This window comes from Vidua macroura, chromosome 16 (genome assembly GCF_024509145.1).
Source record: "Vidua macroura isolate BioBank_ID:100142 chromosome 16, ASM2450914v1, whole genome shotgun sequence".
Classification (NCBI taxonomy): Eukaryota; Metazoa; Chordata; class Aves; order Passeriformes; family Viduidae; genus Vidua; species Vidua macroura.
Genome location: NC_071586.1, coordinates 14065691 through 14082950, shown reverse-complemented (window position 1 = coordinate 14082950; position 17260 = coordinate 14065691). Strand labels below are relative to the sequence as shown.

General features: G+C 59.3%; 1 protein-coding gene across 8 annotated transcripts in view; it reads right to left on the bottom strand.

Annotated features, from left to right (window-relative positions):
- MPRIP (myosin phosphatase Rho interacting protein) overlaps positions 1-10659 on the bottom strand; it is a 73592-nt gene extending 62933 nt beyond the window's left edge. For 4 of the 8 annotated variants that reach the window (XM_053992472.1, XM_053992474.1, XM_053992475.1 and 1 more), the window contains exon 1: positions 10301-10657. In XM_053992472.1, coding sequence (XP_053848447.1) covers positions 10301-10420 — 120 coding nt within the window. In that variant the 5' untranslated portion in view covers positions 10421-10657. Of the gene's footprint in view, positions 1-10300 lie in introns of all 8 variants that reach the window. The other 4 variants (XM_053992478.1, XM_053992476.1, XM_053992480.1 and 1 more) reach the window with 4 other exon arrangements.
- Positions 10660-17260: the final 6601 nt, after the last annotated feature.

The window sequence follows — 17260 nt, the reverse complement described above, 5'->3', positions numbered from 1 at the left end:
CCCCCTGCCAGCAGCGTCCAGCGGCCCACGGCGAGCACACAGGAAGGTCAGAGCCAGGAGGAGGGAAAACAGCTCATTCAGCCAGCCGGGAAGAGAAAGGGAAAGAATACTTGGAAAGAACCTTGCAGCACTGCCGTATGTCAGTGGGGAAAAAAAAAAAAAATCCAGGCTCTTTGCACCGGTGGCTTGGATGCAGAAGTGGACAGGGTGAAGCTGACCCATGCCACGGCAAGCGGTGGGATGGGGACGGGCACCGGGCATGTCCTCCCACGCAAACTCCTGTGGGCACCGCTCCCGCTGCCTTGTCAAGCTGTAAACGATGAGCCAACACCTGGCAAGGGCTGGGGCCAAATCCTGCTGCAAGAGTGGCAAGACATTGCCACACCAGTAAGGCGGCTCCACAGATACCCAGTCAGACCAGGAGGGAGGAAACCCAGAGCAGATCCAGCTTCAGGAGACCCTGGGTCTGGGAACACTGCTTTCCACCATGGAACATCCATGCACGTCCATCCTGGCCCAGCCAAAAAGTCACAAGGACACACACTCCCAGCTCTTCTCTAACTGATTCCGTTAATCTTGTTGCTTTCTTTCTTTTCTGTTCCTTAAAGTTTAAAACTGTTTCCAATTTGGTACCTCCCCTAGATTCCTCCTGCCAGTTTCTGTGGTTTTGTAATTTAAAAAAAAAGTTTCCCCTCTGGAAAAATCCCTGCAAACAATAGAAGAAACTGCCTATGCACCAGAAACTGTCAAATGCATGAAGCACTGAGTAAGCAAACTGGAAACACGCCGGAGGAGACCTTTTACTGTTTATAAAGTGAAAAGAAATAACAAAATCTCTTATCCCCTCCACAATATGACATACCAGCTCGAGGTGTTGCTCTCCCAGCAGCTGGGAAAACATGATTTGAGAAGATCTTCCTTCCTTTCCCCTTTAAATGAGATTTAAACCAATGAAAACAAAGCGCTGGGATTGGGATCCAATTTTGGGGGAGTTATGGGGGCCCAGGGCACCCCTACACCTGTTCCCACGACCACAGTGGGGGCACAGAAAGGCACCTGTGAGCACCACAACCCTCCCTAGGTTTGGCAAAGAGCCCGGAGCCCCCCGTCACCCCTGCCCAGCTCACCTGGATGCTGCTGCCCTGCTCGCCCGTGGCCCCCATGCCACCTCCAGCTGCTCGGCACCGCTCCGTGCCCAGCTCCGTGCCCGACTCCGTGCCGCCCACGCTGCCAGCGCCCCGCAGGTGAGCCAGGCTCTGCCACTCCCCCGGCACACCCCGCCCCGCGCCCCCACCCAAAGCCGCCCGTGACGCATCCGTGCCCACGCGGTGGGAGGACTCCGGAGCGGGGGATCCCAACGCTCCCCACCATGCTGAGATGTGGCCACGGCCACCAGTGTGGCCTGGGAAGAGCCAAACATCCCAAATGTCTCTCGTGTTTTACAGGGGAAAAGCAGAATTGCAAATCACTAATGATGACCCATCCGAGACCCTTCAATGGGTCACTGTGACAGGAAATGGGGTCCCCAAATTCCCATGAGAAAACTTGGGGTGAGTGCTGAGCAGCTGGGGCTTAGGAAGATCTTAGGAGTGGCCTCCACCATGCAGAAACAAGAGGATGACAGTGACAAAAGCACATGACATCCCCAGCACTTGGCACCACCACACCAGGGCAGCACCCTGGTGATGCTCCGGACAGCCGAGCTGCAGGCAGGGCTCTCAGCTCTCCTCCATCCTCGTTTTTCCATCCCCCAGTTTCCCCCTCCATGCCCCAGCACAGCTCGTGACCAAGACCAAGTGCTCAACCCAGCAAAGTCCCATGAGCAAAAACTCTCCCTGACACAAGCCACAGCACTGCAGCCACTCCGAGCACCCCACAGCATCCAGCCTGTGTGACAAGCAGCAGGCAGGTCCCAGTGACATACCAGGGACAAAGTAACTGTGAAACCAACAGGGGACATTATCACCAGGGCTAGCAGCAAGCAGCCTTAACCCAGTATTACAGGCATGAAGTCCTGCCCTACCTTAGCCTGGCTCACACCCCCCAGCAGACATCATTTTGCCTTCAGCCATTCCAATTTTAGCTCCAACTGTCTGTAAATAAACACCGAGCACCTGAAATACACACCCTTAACACAGAGCACGGTCATTTCTGTACCAGCATCATAAAAAACCACCAGTGGGCTACACTTACTTTGGCAGAAGCATCCAATTCCAGATATTGAAACCAAAATAGCTGAAAGGTATGAATTAGAGCCAGGCAGCGTGGGCAGCCTGGTTCCACCCATCAACAAATGAACACACAGCAGCGCTTTTTAAAGCCAAACCAAAACAAGCTCCTTCTAAAACCAAGCAAATGCCCAGAGAGATACAAGCCTAAATGAAAGGGATATGAATTAGCACACAAGGTGTCTGAAATAAGCTCATCACACCTGCATTGGAATGGCCCTGCTGAAGCAAGGTTTAAAATAAACCCGATGTGGGAGGCAGGTCACGGGGGGTGCTGGAGCACCAGGATGGAGCTGGAATCACACGTCCTTTCCACTGGCTTGGCTTCCTCTGGAAAGCTCCTCAAGAAGAAGAAAATGCAACAACCAGCACTGAGCAAGACCTCAGAGCAAAAATTCCCTCTTCCAAGGAGATTTGTCCAGCTTCACATTTAGGGATGGTGTTAGAACAACCTCAGGGTTCCCAGGATGCCTTTGACCACGCAGGGCCCCGCTTGCCTCCTGGCAGTTCTGGTGATATCCAAAGGGCAGCTCCACGTAGTTTCTCCACAGGTAGCAGCCACACAGGGTGCTCAGGCACTGGGTGGGTGGCTTTGCTTTTATCCAGAAGGTACCTGGCCGGAGGGTGAGCCACAAAATGCTGTGGGAAAGCAGAGTGGAGAGCGGCTGCTGATGGAGCTGGGGTGGGGTGATGCTCACCCCACCATCACGTGAGAGGTGCGGCCGGTTTGCAGCCCCACAGTGCCTGGTTCCATCCCTGGGACTGCTGGAGGCTGACTCAGGCAGAAACAACCCCCACGTCACCGCTCCGCTTCCTGTCACACCTCTGGGAGTGTCCAGGTATCGCATCCCACCTTTGATCCGACACTGGAGCTGGGCTGTGGGGCACACCAGCGCCTCTCCTGCTCTCAGGTTGCTGTTCCAGCCACTGCTTCCATCCCCTCAGCCCACGGGCCTACAGTGCATCCAGGGGGAGGATGCTGCCGCCAGCCCAGCGCCGGCAGCACGGCGGGTGGGAGGAAGCAGAGAAGGAAGCAGCCCCAGCTGGGTTTACACAAAGCTGTCAGGCTGCTGTGCTGATGCTGCCCAGGCATGGACAAACCACCCCAACCAGCTCCACCAGCACTGGGAACACAATTCCCAGCAGACGGGGAACTGGGCTTGAAGGACGTGCAGAGCCACTCATCACTTCCCAGAGCCCAGGCTGATACAGGAACCCCTGCACACCGCCAGGGCCACAGGGCACCCACTTCCAGAGGGCAGGATGGGTCACAGGAGCGTGGCAGCCCATGGAGTGCCAAGTCATAGGGCTGGAGGTGGGCTGTGACACCAACTAGGTGGATAGGCTTTCACACCTCCTGTGGTTTTGGTGGTGCCCTTTAGCTCTTCCCTCCGCATGCAAACCAGCCAGACACGCAAGATTCAGCAGAGCCACACTGTGCCGGCCTCACAGTGCTGCAGGAGCTCATTGCACAAGGTGGAACAGGACAGCTGTACCAACACCCACATCCCCCCTTAGGGTCCAGACTCAACCCCACGGCAGAGTAGCCACATCCCTGCTGGGGTGCTGGACACCCAGGTGGGCTGGGATGCCCCCACAGCCAGTGCCCACCCACCCCCACATGTTCAGAGGGAAGTCCGAATCCATCGCTGGGAGAGACTCCTGGCTCCGAGCGCGTGGCGGGAGGGATAATCTGTTTAGGCTGCCGGCAGACGTAATCAGCCTGTCTCGGGTGGAGGCAGGGCTTGTTTTGTTCAGGCTTGGCAACTGAGCGGGAAGGGGAAGAAAAATGGACTGTTGCATCTGAGCTTTAGGCTCTGCCTCCAGCACTGGGAGCAGGGAGCCCTGTGCACCAGGGAAGCGATGCCAGGGCTTCCAGCAGCCCCACAAAAGAATGATGTACCCAACCTGATCAAGGCTGTGGGTGGATCCAAGGTAGAACTTGTTCCATCACCTTAATGGGTCAGCCCTAATATTCACCAAGGAAGCCTCTGACAGCAGCATCTGCTGCTTCCCACACTCAGGGGAGCACAGCAGGGTGACAGTTCTCATCCAGACCCAGAGAGGGGGGACAGTAAGGTCATTGTTGCCTGTGTGCTGTCTCCTGATCCACTCAGAGCTCCCCAGATGAAGGGACCCGTTTCTGGCACAGTTCAAGGAGAAAGTCACCACAAATACTGTGGTTGCAACCTCAAAATAGGAAATCTGGGCCGTTCCAGCTCTGCTCTCAGTTTTGCACACCTTGGAGCCAAGAGAACATCGCTGATGGATGAGTCGGAGCAGCCGTCACTCGGCAGGAATGGGGAAGGTGACACGGTGTTCAGGGAGGGAATGGGATGCAATACCCAAGCAGGTGTTCCTGCCCACAGCATGGCTTCTAGGAACTGAGACAAGCATCGCTTGACATTCTGTGTGCTCCCAGTGGGATGGCAGATGGAGACCCACCAGAGACCCAGGACCACGGCTGTCGGGAGGCTCCACAAACACTGCTGTGCAAATCCACACTCCAGCAGCAATCCCAAGGGCCGGGATGAAGCCCAGGCTCAGTAGTTAAGCTGCTTACATCCCTGTTTCCCTGCCTGTACAATATTTCCCCTCTGCTATCTGTCACCTGGTGACGACAAACCCCAGTGCGGAGGCTGCAGTGCTGCCTCTGAGCATCCACAACCATTCCTGAAGCAAAAACATTCACCCATCCCCCAGATCCTCATCCAAGTGGCTGCTCACTGCCCCTGGGTTCAGCCCAAACAGTGCTTTTTCCAGGACGAGACCTGGGCAGCTCCAGGATGATGGGGAGACTCCCCTCTCCATCCATATCCTGCTCTTCTGCCAAAACACATTTGCGCAAGGCGGACGTGAGTCGGCCACTGCCAGAGCTGCAAATCCCAGGACAGGATTTCACCACCAACACATCTCCACATGCAGCACAAGGCCAAACCAGACTGGGTAGACTGGACTTGGGGCACAAGGAGCACCAAGTGCCACTGCCACGGGCCAGCTGGTGGGCACTGTGCATGGCACAGCCTCTCCTGGCACAACGCTAGCACCGACCCAGGTATCAGCAAAACCCAAAGGACAGAGCTGCCCGAACAGTTTGCTGTGTGGGCAGTGGGAGTGACCGACCGACCAGAGGAACAGGAAGAATTCACCCTTCGTGCAAACAGCCGGCCCCCTTCTGCAAACACCCCTGGTCCCAGGGCTGTGCTGGGGTCCGAGCGAGCGCTGCCATCGCCTGGGGCAGTCGGAGCAAGGGCTGGCCGAGGCCGACTACGGCATGCAGAGGGAATTGGTCAAACAGCAACAAAACAAAGCAGGACAGAAAGGACTTTGCAATTCCAGCTCCTTCTCGAGCAGCCCCGAAGCCGGTGTGCCTGGCAGCGAGCAGGCATATCTAACCACTTCCCACCACTGGCCTGCCTCAGCGCCTGGGAGAAGCCGCAACATCTCTCCACAGTGCTGGAGAGGGGATTTATCACTTTGTCGGGTGCCGGCGCAGATAAGGTGCGGCGCCATGCAAAAACCCAGCAGCAAGTGAGTGCGCAAAGGGGATGGTTCTCCAGCACCCAAAGGCGCCACCACGTCCCTTCCCTTGGGCCAGGTGGAGGTTCAAGTGCACCCCAAATCAACGTCAGCATCCAACACAGCTTCCGAGTGCCCACTGCCCTCCCTGCCTGCACGTCGCTGTCCAAGGATGGGACGCTGCCCATAGGGCAGAGCCACCATAACCCTGCCCCCCAAGCCCCCTTGGCTGTGCCCTCCAAGTCCCTGCCCTCCACAGCCACCGACAGAGGCAAATTTGACATTTGCAGAGAAATCTCCCCCTGTTCAGTGCTAATAATCAGTCAAGTAGAGGCGGATTTTTGCAGCATGATACAAGCAGCGGGGAGCAGGGAATGCAAGCGCGGGGGCTGCTTTCCAGGAAAATGGGGGCTTTTCCTCCCAAAAAGGAGCAGAGCTGGAGGGAGAAGTGTGGCTGGGACATGATCCCTCACCCTGTCACCCTTTGGACAATGTAAGGGGTCAGGACAAGACCTCTGCAGCACAGGGCATCCCAGCCCCATGGATGCAATGTCCCATAGCAAAGCCAAGCCTGTGACCCAACGCTGACACGCTGCAGCCTCAAGGCTGCTGGCCACCAGCTGCTCAGCATCCAGAACAGTAGGAAAGTGATAATGTCCAATGGAGAAGAGATGGAAATAACCACTCCCTGTCACTGGGCAGGGGTGTCACAGGAAGAGGCAGTGGGAAAAGTCTGCAAGCTTTATTTTCTAACTGGGTGGTCCTCTGGGCATCTATGCCATGATGTCTAATAAGAAGAAAAAAAGGGGGAAAAAAAAGACACTGGTAGCTGGAAAGACGTCCTAAAATTCCTCTATCTGTGCCAGTCCCCGCACCCCGAGAGAGCAAATGCATGAAGAAAATTAAAAGCAACTGTTTTACACTCTGCTCTTCTTCCAATTCAGGCCAGGCGAAATTTTTAGGTTAATTCCCAGCCTGTCCCATGTTGTTGGGAGCTTCATCTCACGGACCAAGGGCATGTGTGTGCAGACGTGGATTGGCCTGGAACAGCCAGCATGGAGAGCAGGGACCCCACGGGGACACCCCCACGAGAGTCTTGGGTGGCTGCTTGGGAAAAGGGTCCCACTGGACAGGCTGGCTTTCTCTTGGAGACAGGAGGGGGACCCCGGGAACCATCCATCCTCCCCGGGCAGGTTCTGGAAAGTTGAGCTCCATATGAGGTTTGCAGGTGGTTACAGAGGGACCGTGCAGCGCCAGCATGGGCATGTCTCGCCAGGAAAGTGGAAATTCCCACAAAAAGGGAATTTCTCCCTGGATGGGAAAGGAGCAGCATAAGACAAGCTGGCAACAGGTGGGTGGCACAGCCACCAACAGCACCACGTCTGCCAACAGCCAGATCCTGCCACCACACAGGATCAAGGGATCTGACAGCCCACTACCCACAGCAACAGATTTTCCCAAAGGGAGAACAGCTGCGCTGACTGACCCAGTTTTTCCCATGCCGTGTGGGCACCCCAGGAGGTCAAACACAGACTGTGGGGGGCAAGGGCACATCACCTCCCACCTGCAGCCCTGGGAGGGGACAGTCACATCTCCGACAGGTGGTGGGACCACATGTAGCTGCCCCAAATCACACCGAGCCCCGTCCGGCAGCAGAGCCACGCACAAAAACAACTCGTGAACGCAGCGCTCCCAGGATTAGGGACTTAGCGTCCGCACAGCCCTTTGAAGTTGGAAGTGCTAAGTCTGATTATTATTAGAGAGCTCCAGCTCATTAATCCTGATGTTTGGGGCTGGATTTCCCCCCTCCCAGCCCCATTCCTAAGCCGGTTCCCGAGTACGACGGAAATCCACTACTACCACTAAATATTTGTGACTCTTTGCAAACACTCTTGGTCTCTGCCCCGAGCGGCTCCAGCGCCCTGCAGCATCCCAGGAAGCAGCGGGGGCAGCTCCTGACACGCACACAGGTATTTTTATCTAGTAAAAATCCAAAAGGGACACGAGTGCGTAAGTGTGAAGTACCTTCACCTTTCCTCCAAGCCAAGTACAAAGGTCAGATGACTCCAAAAGACTCTTCTAGCCTGATTCTAGGTAATCACCAACACTGTCCCTGTCCACGAGGCGAGCAGGACCTGCTGGGCACTGACGCCCCACGTTGCAGAGCGGGACCCCCCACAACCCAACCCTAAAATGTTTGAGTGAAAAAGGCAGAAACATTCAGAGCTGTTAAATGAACCGTTATTCCTGGGTGTGCTTCGGAGCGAGCACACCCCCACATCCAACGGGGCAGAAACTGGGAGGGGAGGCGGGCAGGGCGGCGGGGAAGCGCCGGGGTGGCCGCGGTCGGGGGGCTGCTGGTCACGGGGAGCTGCGGGCAGGGCGGGAGGTGCGTGCGTGCATCACACGCTACCACAGCCACCATCTTATCTGGGAAGCGGGATTACTTCACCCCAGCTGCAAGGGAGAAGCCGAGCAGGATCGCGCCGTTTTCCCAACCGGAGCCCCCCGCGCAGGGCCTGGATCCGGCCACGGCGCTGACCCCGACCCCATGGGAACCGGACGCGAGGGCAGCCCCCCCAGGGCCACCCATCACCCCGACGGGAACAAAGCCAACGAGGGGGCTGCCCGAAACGCGTCCCTGGGTCCCCAGAGAGGTGGGTGGCCCCCGTGGCAGGGCAGGCAGGCACTACGGCGGGCTGCGTGCGGTGCTTTGAGCCCCCCAACAAAAGTAAATAAGCTTTGCACCAGGAGGCAGCGCAATCCCCGGGCAGCGGGAAGGGGCCGGCCGGGAGCGGGGGGCTCTTGCCGAGCCCCCTCCGGGATGGCTCCTTTGTCTGGGCACGGCCGCGACGCTCCGCGCCGCCCGCCCCTTTCCCGCACACACCACGGCATTTTTTTCCAGTTACATTTTTTCCATATTAGCCCTCAGATTTCACGATGCAACCCCCCCCCCCCCCCCCCCCCCTCCGCCGCCCCCCCCTCCACAGCGAGCGCAGCAATATGTCTGATCTCATTGCCATAATAGGATCGGGAGCGGGGATGGCAGCCCTGGCCCAGAAAGGTGTGGGAGGAGGAAGGGCGGCCCTGTTCCCCTCACCCCAACACCACGGACGGGGCCCCGCATCCCAAAAAGGTCCCCCATGTCCCAAACACCCCCTGCCATGGGAGCGCCGGCCTCGGGCCTGCGTGAGGCCTGGGAGGAAGAGGAGGAAGAGGAGGAAGAGGAGGAAGAGGAGGAAGAGGAGGAAGAGGAGGAAGAGGAGGAAGAGGAGGAAGGCCCAGCCCTGGCAGCCCCCCAGCGCTGAACCCTCTCCGGAAAAGGGCTGGGGTCCCCTTCGCACGTCCCCAGGAGAGCAGGGGGTTGTAGGGCAGGGGGATCATGTCCGGCACGTCCAGGAGGGGACGTTCTGTTTTCAACCGAGTTTTTCCCAGGACTTTCTGGATCGCTTGATGGAGATAACAGGACATCCCCCCACCTGCTGCCGTGCACCCCAGGAGGGGACGGGATCACCCCAAGTGCTGGTGCGGGACCCTAAATGGCCTCAGGGGCTGAGGCCCCCGGGGAGGTGGCACTGGGGTGAGCCATGGCCTCAGGGACCAGTGGGCACTGTGGGGGCTCCGTGGGACACCTGGAATCTGTGGGGTCAGCAGGCATCCCATAGGATCCCTGGACACCCTGTGGGACCAAAGAGCACCCAAAGCGCTCCTGGACATCCCGTGGACTTTGCAAATACCTGTGAGTCCCTGTGCTGTCTGTGGGGTCAGCAGGCACCCCAAGGGACCACACGCTACACACGGGACCAGCAGGCACCTGCTGGAATACCTGGATACCCTATGGCACCAGAGAGCAACCACGGGGCTCCTGGACACCCCATGGGATCCACAAATACATGTGGGTCCCTGTGCTATCAATGGGGTCAGCAGGCACTCCATAGGACCACGCACCACCCACGGGGTCAGCAGGCACCCCATGGGACTCCTGGACACTTTATGGGACCAGAGTGCACCAGTGGGGCTCCAGAACACCCCACAGAATTCACGGATACCTGTGGGTCCCTGGGCTATCTGTAGGATCAGTGAACACCCCATGGGTGTTTTTAGATACCCTATGGGACCAGGGAGCACCCTTGGAGTTCCACAACACCCCATGGAATACAACGATACCTGCAGGTCCCTGTGCTATCCATGGGACCCCACAGCATCCCTGACCTGATCCCACGGTACCTGCGGGAGCCACAGGCACCCACAGGACCCTACAATATCAGTGTCCAGCAGGCACCCTGTGGGACCTCTGGGGATCCCATGGGATCCTGTGCTAACCACGGGGACAGCAGGCACGCGTGGCACCCCGTTCTATCCGTGGGACTCTATACTATCCATCGGGACACCCATGGGACCCTAACCTACCCAGGGGGCTGCCAAGGTACCTGTGGGACCCCAGGCTACCCACGGTGCCAGCGGACACCGCACGGAGACCCAGGGCACCCTAGGGGCGGGACGCCGGGGTAGATTTTGGGGGGGAAACAGTGGGTTTTGGGGTAAGGTCCCACCTGGTTGAGGTCCTCGTCGTTGAGCAGGTGGGACTCGCGGGGCTTGAAGCAGTTCTGGCACTTGCTCTTGTTGAAGATGTTGGCCTGGAACTTCCTGCAGGGATTGTCCTTGGCGGCCATGGCGCGGCCCGCGCCCGCTGCGCGCCCGCTCAGCGCCCCGCGGAGCGCCCGCCCGCCGCCGCGCCCATCGCCGCCGCCCCGCGCCCGCGGGGGGCGTCACGCGAACGCAAAAACCAACACAGAACCCCAACGAAGACAGCAGGAAAAATCAAAAGCGGGAGCGGAGCGCAGGGCGGCCGCCTCTGCTGCGGCTCAGCGGGCGCGCATGGCCGGGCGGCGGAGCGCGGAGGGGCGGCGCTGCCCGCGCCGTGCGGGGCCGGGCGGGACGGTGAGGGGCGGCGCGGGGGTCGGCGCGGTGCGGGGCCGGGCGTGCGGGCGCTGCGGGAGCCGCTCCCGACTGCGCCGCCCGCAAAGTTTCCAGCGCCGCGGAGCCAGGCGGAAAAGGGGGCGGGGCCGCGGCGCGGACGGACGTGCCCGCCCGCCAATGGGAACGCGCCTCCGCCCCTAACGGGTGGCCGCGCTGGCCAATGGGGAGCAGGGAAAGGGGCGGGCGCGGCGGGGCCGCTTCGGCCGCGGGGGAGGGGCGGTGCGCTGACAGCTGGGGCGGGATCGGCCCCCATCGGCTCGGCTCGGCTGCGTTCGGCTCCGCTCGGCTCCGCTCGGCCCGGCTCGGCTCGGCCCAGCTTGGTTCGGGTCGGGTGGGCCCAGTTCGGTTTGGCTCAGCCTTGAACAGACTGGTCAGCTCAGCCCAGCACAACTTGCCCTGTCTTGGCTCAGCCCAGCCCAGCTTCCCTCAGCCCGAGTCAGTTCAACCTGACTTGGCTCAGCCTGGCACAGATAAGCTCGGCTCGGCTTAGCCTGGCACAGCTTGTTTGGCTCTGCTCGTGCCAGCTCAGCTCTCAGCACGGCTCGGCTCAGCTCAGCCTGGTGTGGCTCAGCTCAGCTCAGCTGGGCTTTGCTCAGCTTGGTTTGTCCCAGACCAGCTCAACTCAGCTCAGCTCAGCTGGGCTTTGCTCAGCTCGGTTTGTCCCAGACCAGCTCAGCTCAGCTCAGCTCAGCTGGGCTTTGCTCAGCTCGGTTTGTCCCAGACCAGCTCAACTCAGCTCAGCTCAGCTGGGCTTTGCTCAGCTCGGTTTGTCCCAGACCAGCTCAACTCAGCTCAGCTCAGCTGGGCTTTGCTCAGCTCGGTTTGTCCCAGACCAGCTCAGCTCAGCTCAGCTCAGCTGGGCTTTGCTCAGCTCGGTTTGTCCCAGACCAGCTCAACTCAGCTCAGCTCAGCTGGGCTTTGCTCAGCTCGGTTTGTCCCAGACCAGCTCAGCTCAGCTCAGCTCAGCTGGGCTTTGCTCAGCTCAGCTTGTCGCAGCTCAGCTCAGCTCAGCTCAGCCCTTGTAGGAGCAGTTGTCGGTGCCCCCCATAGAGCACAGTGAGCTCCCCACACTGCCCACCCCCAGCCGTGGGACACACGGTGACACAGGGTGACAGTCCATGACCCTGACCCTGTCCCCAGCCCTGGCACACGAGGGCACACGGGGGTCACCAGCCCTCGGACGCTCAGTTTAGGTGGGGACAACGTCCCTCACGCTCCTGTGGCACCTCGGTGCCTGCGGCCCTGGGGACAGAGCAGGGATGAAGCAGGGACATGGGTGCATGTCCCACCTCAGCCACGTCCCTGCTGTGCCACCGCCCTGGGGCCAGCTGGGAGCTCCTGTTTGTCCAGTGAATTTTTATCCGGTGGAAACCGGCAGGTAAATATTCCTGACCAGCTGATAAGGACCCGGTGTGAGGCCGCAGGTTTGGCCTCCCAGCTCTGCCCCTGGGTTCTGCACAGAAGCACCAGGAAGGGACCTCAGTGCCTGTGGAGCATCACCGGCTCAGGAGAGAGGTGGGAACGCTGACCCCGGGCAGGGGGACAGGGCAAAGGTGCCAAGTGGCACCTCCAAAATGCACCCAAGACTGGCACATCCTACCACAGCCAAACCTCGCCCTGGCACAGAGCATCTCCTGCTCATCCCAGTGTTCCCCACTGGTGTGGGATGGGCCCCTGCTATGAGGAACAGCCGCATGGATCTTCCTGGATTTTTGGGGCCAGGAAAAACCCGTCGGAGAAGAGGTGATGGCGTGGTCCCCTCGCGCCTGGCGCTGTCCTGGCGTTTGATGTGGGGCCCGGCCTGGGCGGCCTCGCCACGCCGGCTCCACGCTGTCATCCCCAGTAAATAAAGCCCAGCACAATTGCCTGCTCGTTTATTAATTTTTGCTTCATCAAAGGCGGCTTTAATCACCTGTTTCCCTCCTGCCAGGGCCACTCGCAGCACACACCGTGTGCCATGGATTGGGATGGCAGCAGTGACCCCAGTGCATCCTCACCCGGGCCCACATGGTGATCCCAGGCTGGGGGTGGCCACCAGACCCCCACACGTCACCATTTGAGCAGATTTTCCCACCTTTTCCTTGAACCTAATGATATAAAAGCAGCATGACGCTACCCCAGGAAGAGAGGATTTTCCCCTCTGGATTGTATGGACCCTGCCGCCCTCGCTGTGGGTCCAGGGTTCACCTGGCACATGACTGCGGAAATCCTGCTCCTTGGAGAAGGGTGGATGATTTTCTCAACCAGCCCTGCTCCTCGCCTGATTGCCCTTTCTTCCATCCCAAGTGTTGGATTATTCCAACATTGCTTGCTGAGGACCTGGCATCCCACAGTTCCTACAGCATTTCTTTTTCCACCAAAAAGCCCCTCTGCAGCTCCATGGACACCTCCATGTGTTCTCTTGGCCCCCGGCCCTTCTCCACCTCCCCAGGGCACGGACCCCACAGACTGGAGGAAGCCTCCAGGAGGGAAGGGGCTATTCCCTATTTCCATGGGGCACCGTTCCCCCCGAGAAGGGCACAGTGCTGGCACAGAGCAGTCCCCGCAGGCTGTGCCTGCCCCGTGGGCCCGGGGCCGTGACCTGGCGCCGCGCACGGCTCTGCCGGAGCCGGCAGCACCTCGCGGGAAGCGGCTGCTGCCAGGGCTGGCTCCAGCCTCTCCAAAAATCCAGCTGAACGGGACAGGCTTCTCCACAAACCTGTCAGGCCACATTCAGCCGCGCGGAGCCGGCCGCCCGTGTGCCACGTTCGGTGCTGCTGGAAGCTCACCGCCCGTGACATCCCCTGCGTGCCCCAGATCCCGGCACAGCCCTGGCACTGAGGTCCCCAGCGTGTGCCATGGGGTGGGTGTCCCACCCCATCATCCCATCCCATCCCATCCCATCCCATCCCATCCCATCCCATCCCATCCCATCGTCACCGCTGTGGGAATGCCCGCTTGGGGCTGCCGTGTCTCCTCAACCCACAGCCATTTTTTTCCGGAGGATTTTCTTAAATGAGGGTAATTAAAACAATGGGAAAATGGAAAGATTTTGTCAGGGAGCTGCAGTGGCAGAGGGGGAAGGTGCTGTGGTGAGTCAGCCCTGCAAAAAGAAGCCCCAGCGCCAGGTAAACAAGCTGCAGACCAGGAGGTGTTAGTCACCAGCCCGGGCTATGCGGCCCCAGCCTTGGAGGCACCGGCAAAACCCTCCAGGAAAGGGCTGAGCAGCACCAAACCCCACTGGAGAGAGGAGAGCAGCACCTACTCCTGTCATGGCACCATCCATTGCCTCTGCCCGCCAGGATGTCACCGCTCCGTGTGGCTGGGCTGCGTTTCCCGGCACCTTTCACGTTTTTCCGCAGGGCCGGGCAGGAGCAGCACAGCCGGGTGCTCCTCCCGGGTGCCCATCGCTCCCCACGGGACCTTGGGCAAGTCACTGAATGCCTCTGTGCCGCCAGCTCGCCGTCATTACCGCGGAGCCAGACAGACAGACAGACGGATGGATGCCCGGGGGAGAGGGCAGGAGTCATGGCTCGGGGCTGGCGAGCCCTGGGATCCGCACTGGGTCCAGGCTTGGACTGAGCAGCGCCTCAGAGGGCTCCCCCCTCCTGCCCTGCTCCACGTGGAGTCCCAGTATGGGATGCTGGACTCAGCCCCTGGCTGTGCAGGGATCCAGAGCCTTCCACAGCCCTGCCTGGGAACACCTGGCACGGAAAATGCTGACCAAAGGAGGCTTGGATGCCCCTCGTGCCACCGTGTGTCTTAAAGGGGTGAGACACACCGGGGGGAAATCCATATGGAGTGAAAAACACCTTCCTGGATGGAGAGAAAGGCCCCTGGCTGCTCTGTGCCCACTTGTCACAGAATCAGAGAGTGGTTTAAGTTGCAAGAGACCTTAAAGACCATCTTGTTCCACCCCCTGCCATGGGCAGAGACACCTTCCACTAGACCAGGTTGCTCCAAGCCCCATTCAATCCCATTTTTCCCACTGGGAAAAATAAAAGGACCCAAATTATCCACTGGAAGAAATCCACAGCACTCAGCTGCAGCTGATGCAGTCCAGAGGGGAGGATGCAGCTGGAAAAGCCCATGAGGATGGTCCAGAGCAAGCTGCACATTCATGCAGAGGCTTGAGCTTGTCCCAGAAGCCACAATAAATCCTGTCCCACTGAGCAGAACTTTCCTCTTGTCCAGAGACGCCAAATGTCTGCGAGTTCATATCTTACTCCTAAAATGGATTAATTACACTCACAGTTGGGTTACCAGTGGCTGCTGCTGCCATCAGACCTTGCTGTGCTTCAGCAGAAAAACCCATATCTTTTGCTCCCACCTGTTTTTCCCCACCTTTTGGCTGCTGGGCAGGGCAGAGGGGATCCCCCTGTGAGGCTGCCTGCCCCGCCAACCCCCTCTCACCTCAGCATCCCTGCTAAAAAATCCACCCTGTGCAAAATCCAGTGCTCTCAGCCTCCTCTGTCACTCGCCCCCTTGGCCACCGCCCCGGAGCTGCCAGCGCAGCCGTCGGATGTCTGCTCTGCTGACTCCATATAATGCAAGTTCTACAAATGAAAATGTCACATGGCCCTAAATTAAATACTTTGGAGAAAGCCATTATAATGCAGCAGCACAATTAGCTTTATCAGCCAGCCCAGAGTCATGCCAAAAACCAAAGCCGACTCACTTGACAGGAGCTGCCATCCATGAAACCAAGCTAACGACCTTAATTATATTTTTAGCTTCTAATTTTTGGCTGACAGTATCCTCAATTACCCAGCCCTTAATTTGTGCAGGGACGGTGATCAGCCTCACCTGGCCTGTAATTCCCAGGATCAGCCCTTTCATCCCTTTTAAATATTAAATTGACTCCCACTGGCCACCCTCCAGTCCTCTGGAATTTCCCCAGGGTTTTAGTGTTAAAAATTAACAGCAGAGTTCCTGGGCAGGCTGCAAACCCCTTCCCATGAGGGTTCTGCCAGGAAAACACCTCTCCAGAGAGAATTCAGCAGTGAGGACAAGGAGTTGTTCCCACCAGGTCAAAACTCCACGTAATCAGATCAGCTCTTCTGGGCAAAGATTGTTCTTTGACTCATCTCCCTTATCCACCACCCACGCTTTACACCTCAGCTCACAACCCTGGCGCTGAACCCTCCTTTTCCTGCTCCTTCCCTACGCATTTTTGGGGCTTTTTCCTCATTTCTGTGCCAGACCTCAGCCAACCCAGGTCTTTTCCCATCTGGCCATCCTTGGTCTCCAGCTGGCTGCTGAGTTTGGGGAGCCAGCCCTGAGCACAGCCTGGGGTTTTGGTAAAATGCTTCCCTTTTCCTGATCTGTGCTGGGTTTTGGCAAGGAGGCTGTTGCAGCACCACCCTGCTGATGCACAGGGGCAGCTCTGGAGCCTGGCTCACCCAGGGCTCCCCCACAGCCCCGGCACAACCTCTGCGAGGGTCAGACCCCGGCACCGGGGCTGCCACCGTGCCCAGACCCCGGTGGGGCTGAGCATCCTTGGGATGATGCCCCGCTGCAGCCCCAGGGGTGGTGCCAGGACGAGGGGCAAAGGGAGGAATGGAGCAGTGTGGGCTGTGAGGGGGGCCCTGAACCCCCTGGCTCTGGGGGTGCTGCAAACGGAGGTGCCAGGGAGGGGCAGGAGCCAGCCTGGGGGGCTGCATCCCACATGGAAGTGTCCAAGGCCAGGATGGTGAAAGGTGTCCCTGTCCCCTGTCAGGGGAACTGGATGAACTTTAAGGTCCTTTCAACCCAAACCATTCCACAGACTGTGATTCCCCCTGGTGCAGCCAGGGCTGGAGCGGCCGCGTTGGAGGATTCCGGGCTGCGGGGACAGCCGGGCTGGGCTGGCCAAGGGTGCCATCTCCTGGGGACAGACCCACAGAGCAAATCCTGGGGACAGACACACGGAGCAAATCCTGGGGACAGACCCACAGAGCAAATCCTGGGGACAGATCCACGGAGCAAATCCTGGGGACAGACACACGGAGCAAATCCTGGGGACAGACACACAGAGCAGACCCTGGGGACAGACCCATGGAACAGATCCTGGGGACAGCCGGACCCAGGAGCTCTGGACAGGAGCGGGGACAAGGAGCCTCACCCCGGGGGACAGCCCGGGCACACAGGGACACAAGGACAGCCCTTCACGAGTGGGACTGCCACGGCATGGCCACGGCCCTGCAGAGCCCCGGGTGTCCCCGCACGGTCCGGGTGGCAGCGGTGGCTGTCGGGCACCCCCGTGGGTTTGGCCGTGCGGTGACTCTGGGCTGTGCCATGAGGGGACGGTGGCAGGACAAGGACGGGGGGGATGTCCCGGGGACAGGCACGTCCTGGCCCCAGCGCCCCCGCAGGGAATTGGGGTGACAGAAATGAGCCCTCGGAGCCGGCTGCGCTCAGCCCGGCCCCGCCGTGGCAGTTTCGACCGAAAAAGGCTCCTCTTCCCCTTCTTCCCCCGCAGACCCTTTTTGTCAGGTCCTAAAGGGAGCACGTGTGTGAGCAAACTCGGGGCTCCTAAAAGCAGATGGGCTGAGGGGAGGAAATCATCCCAGCGA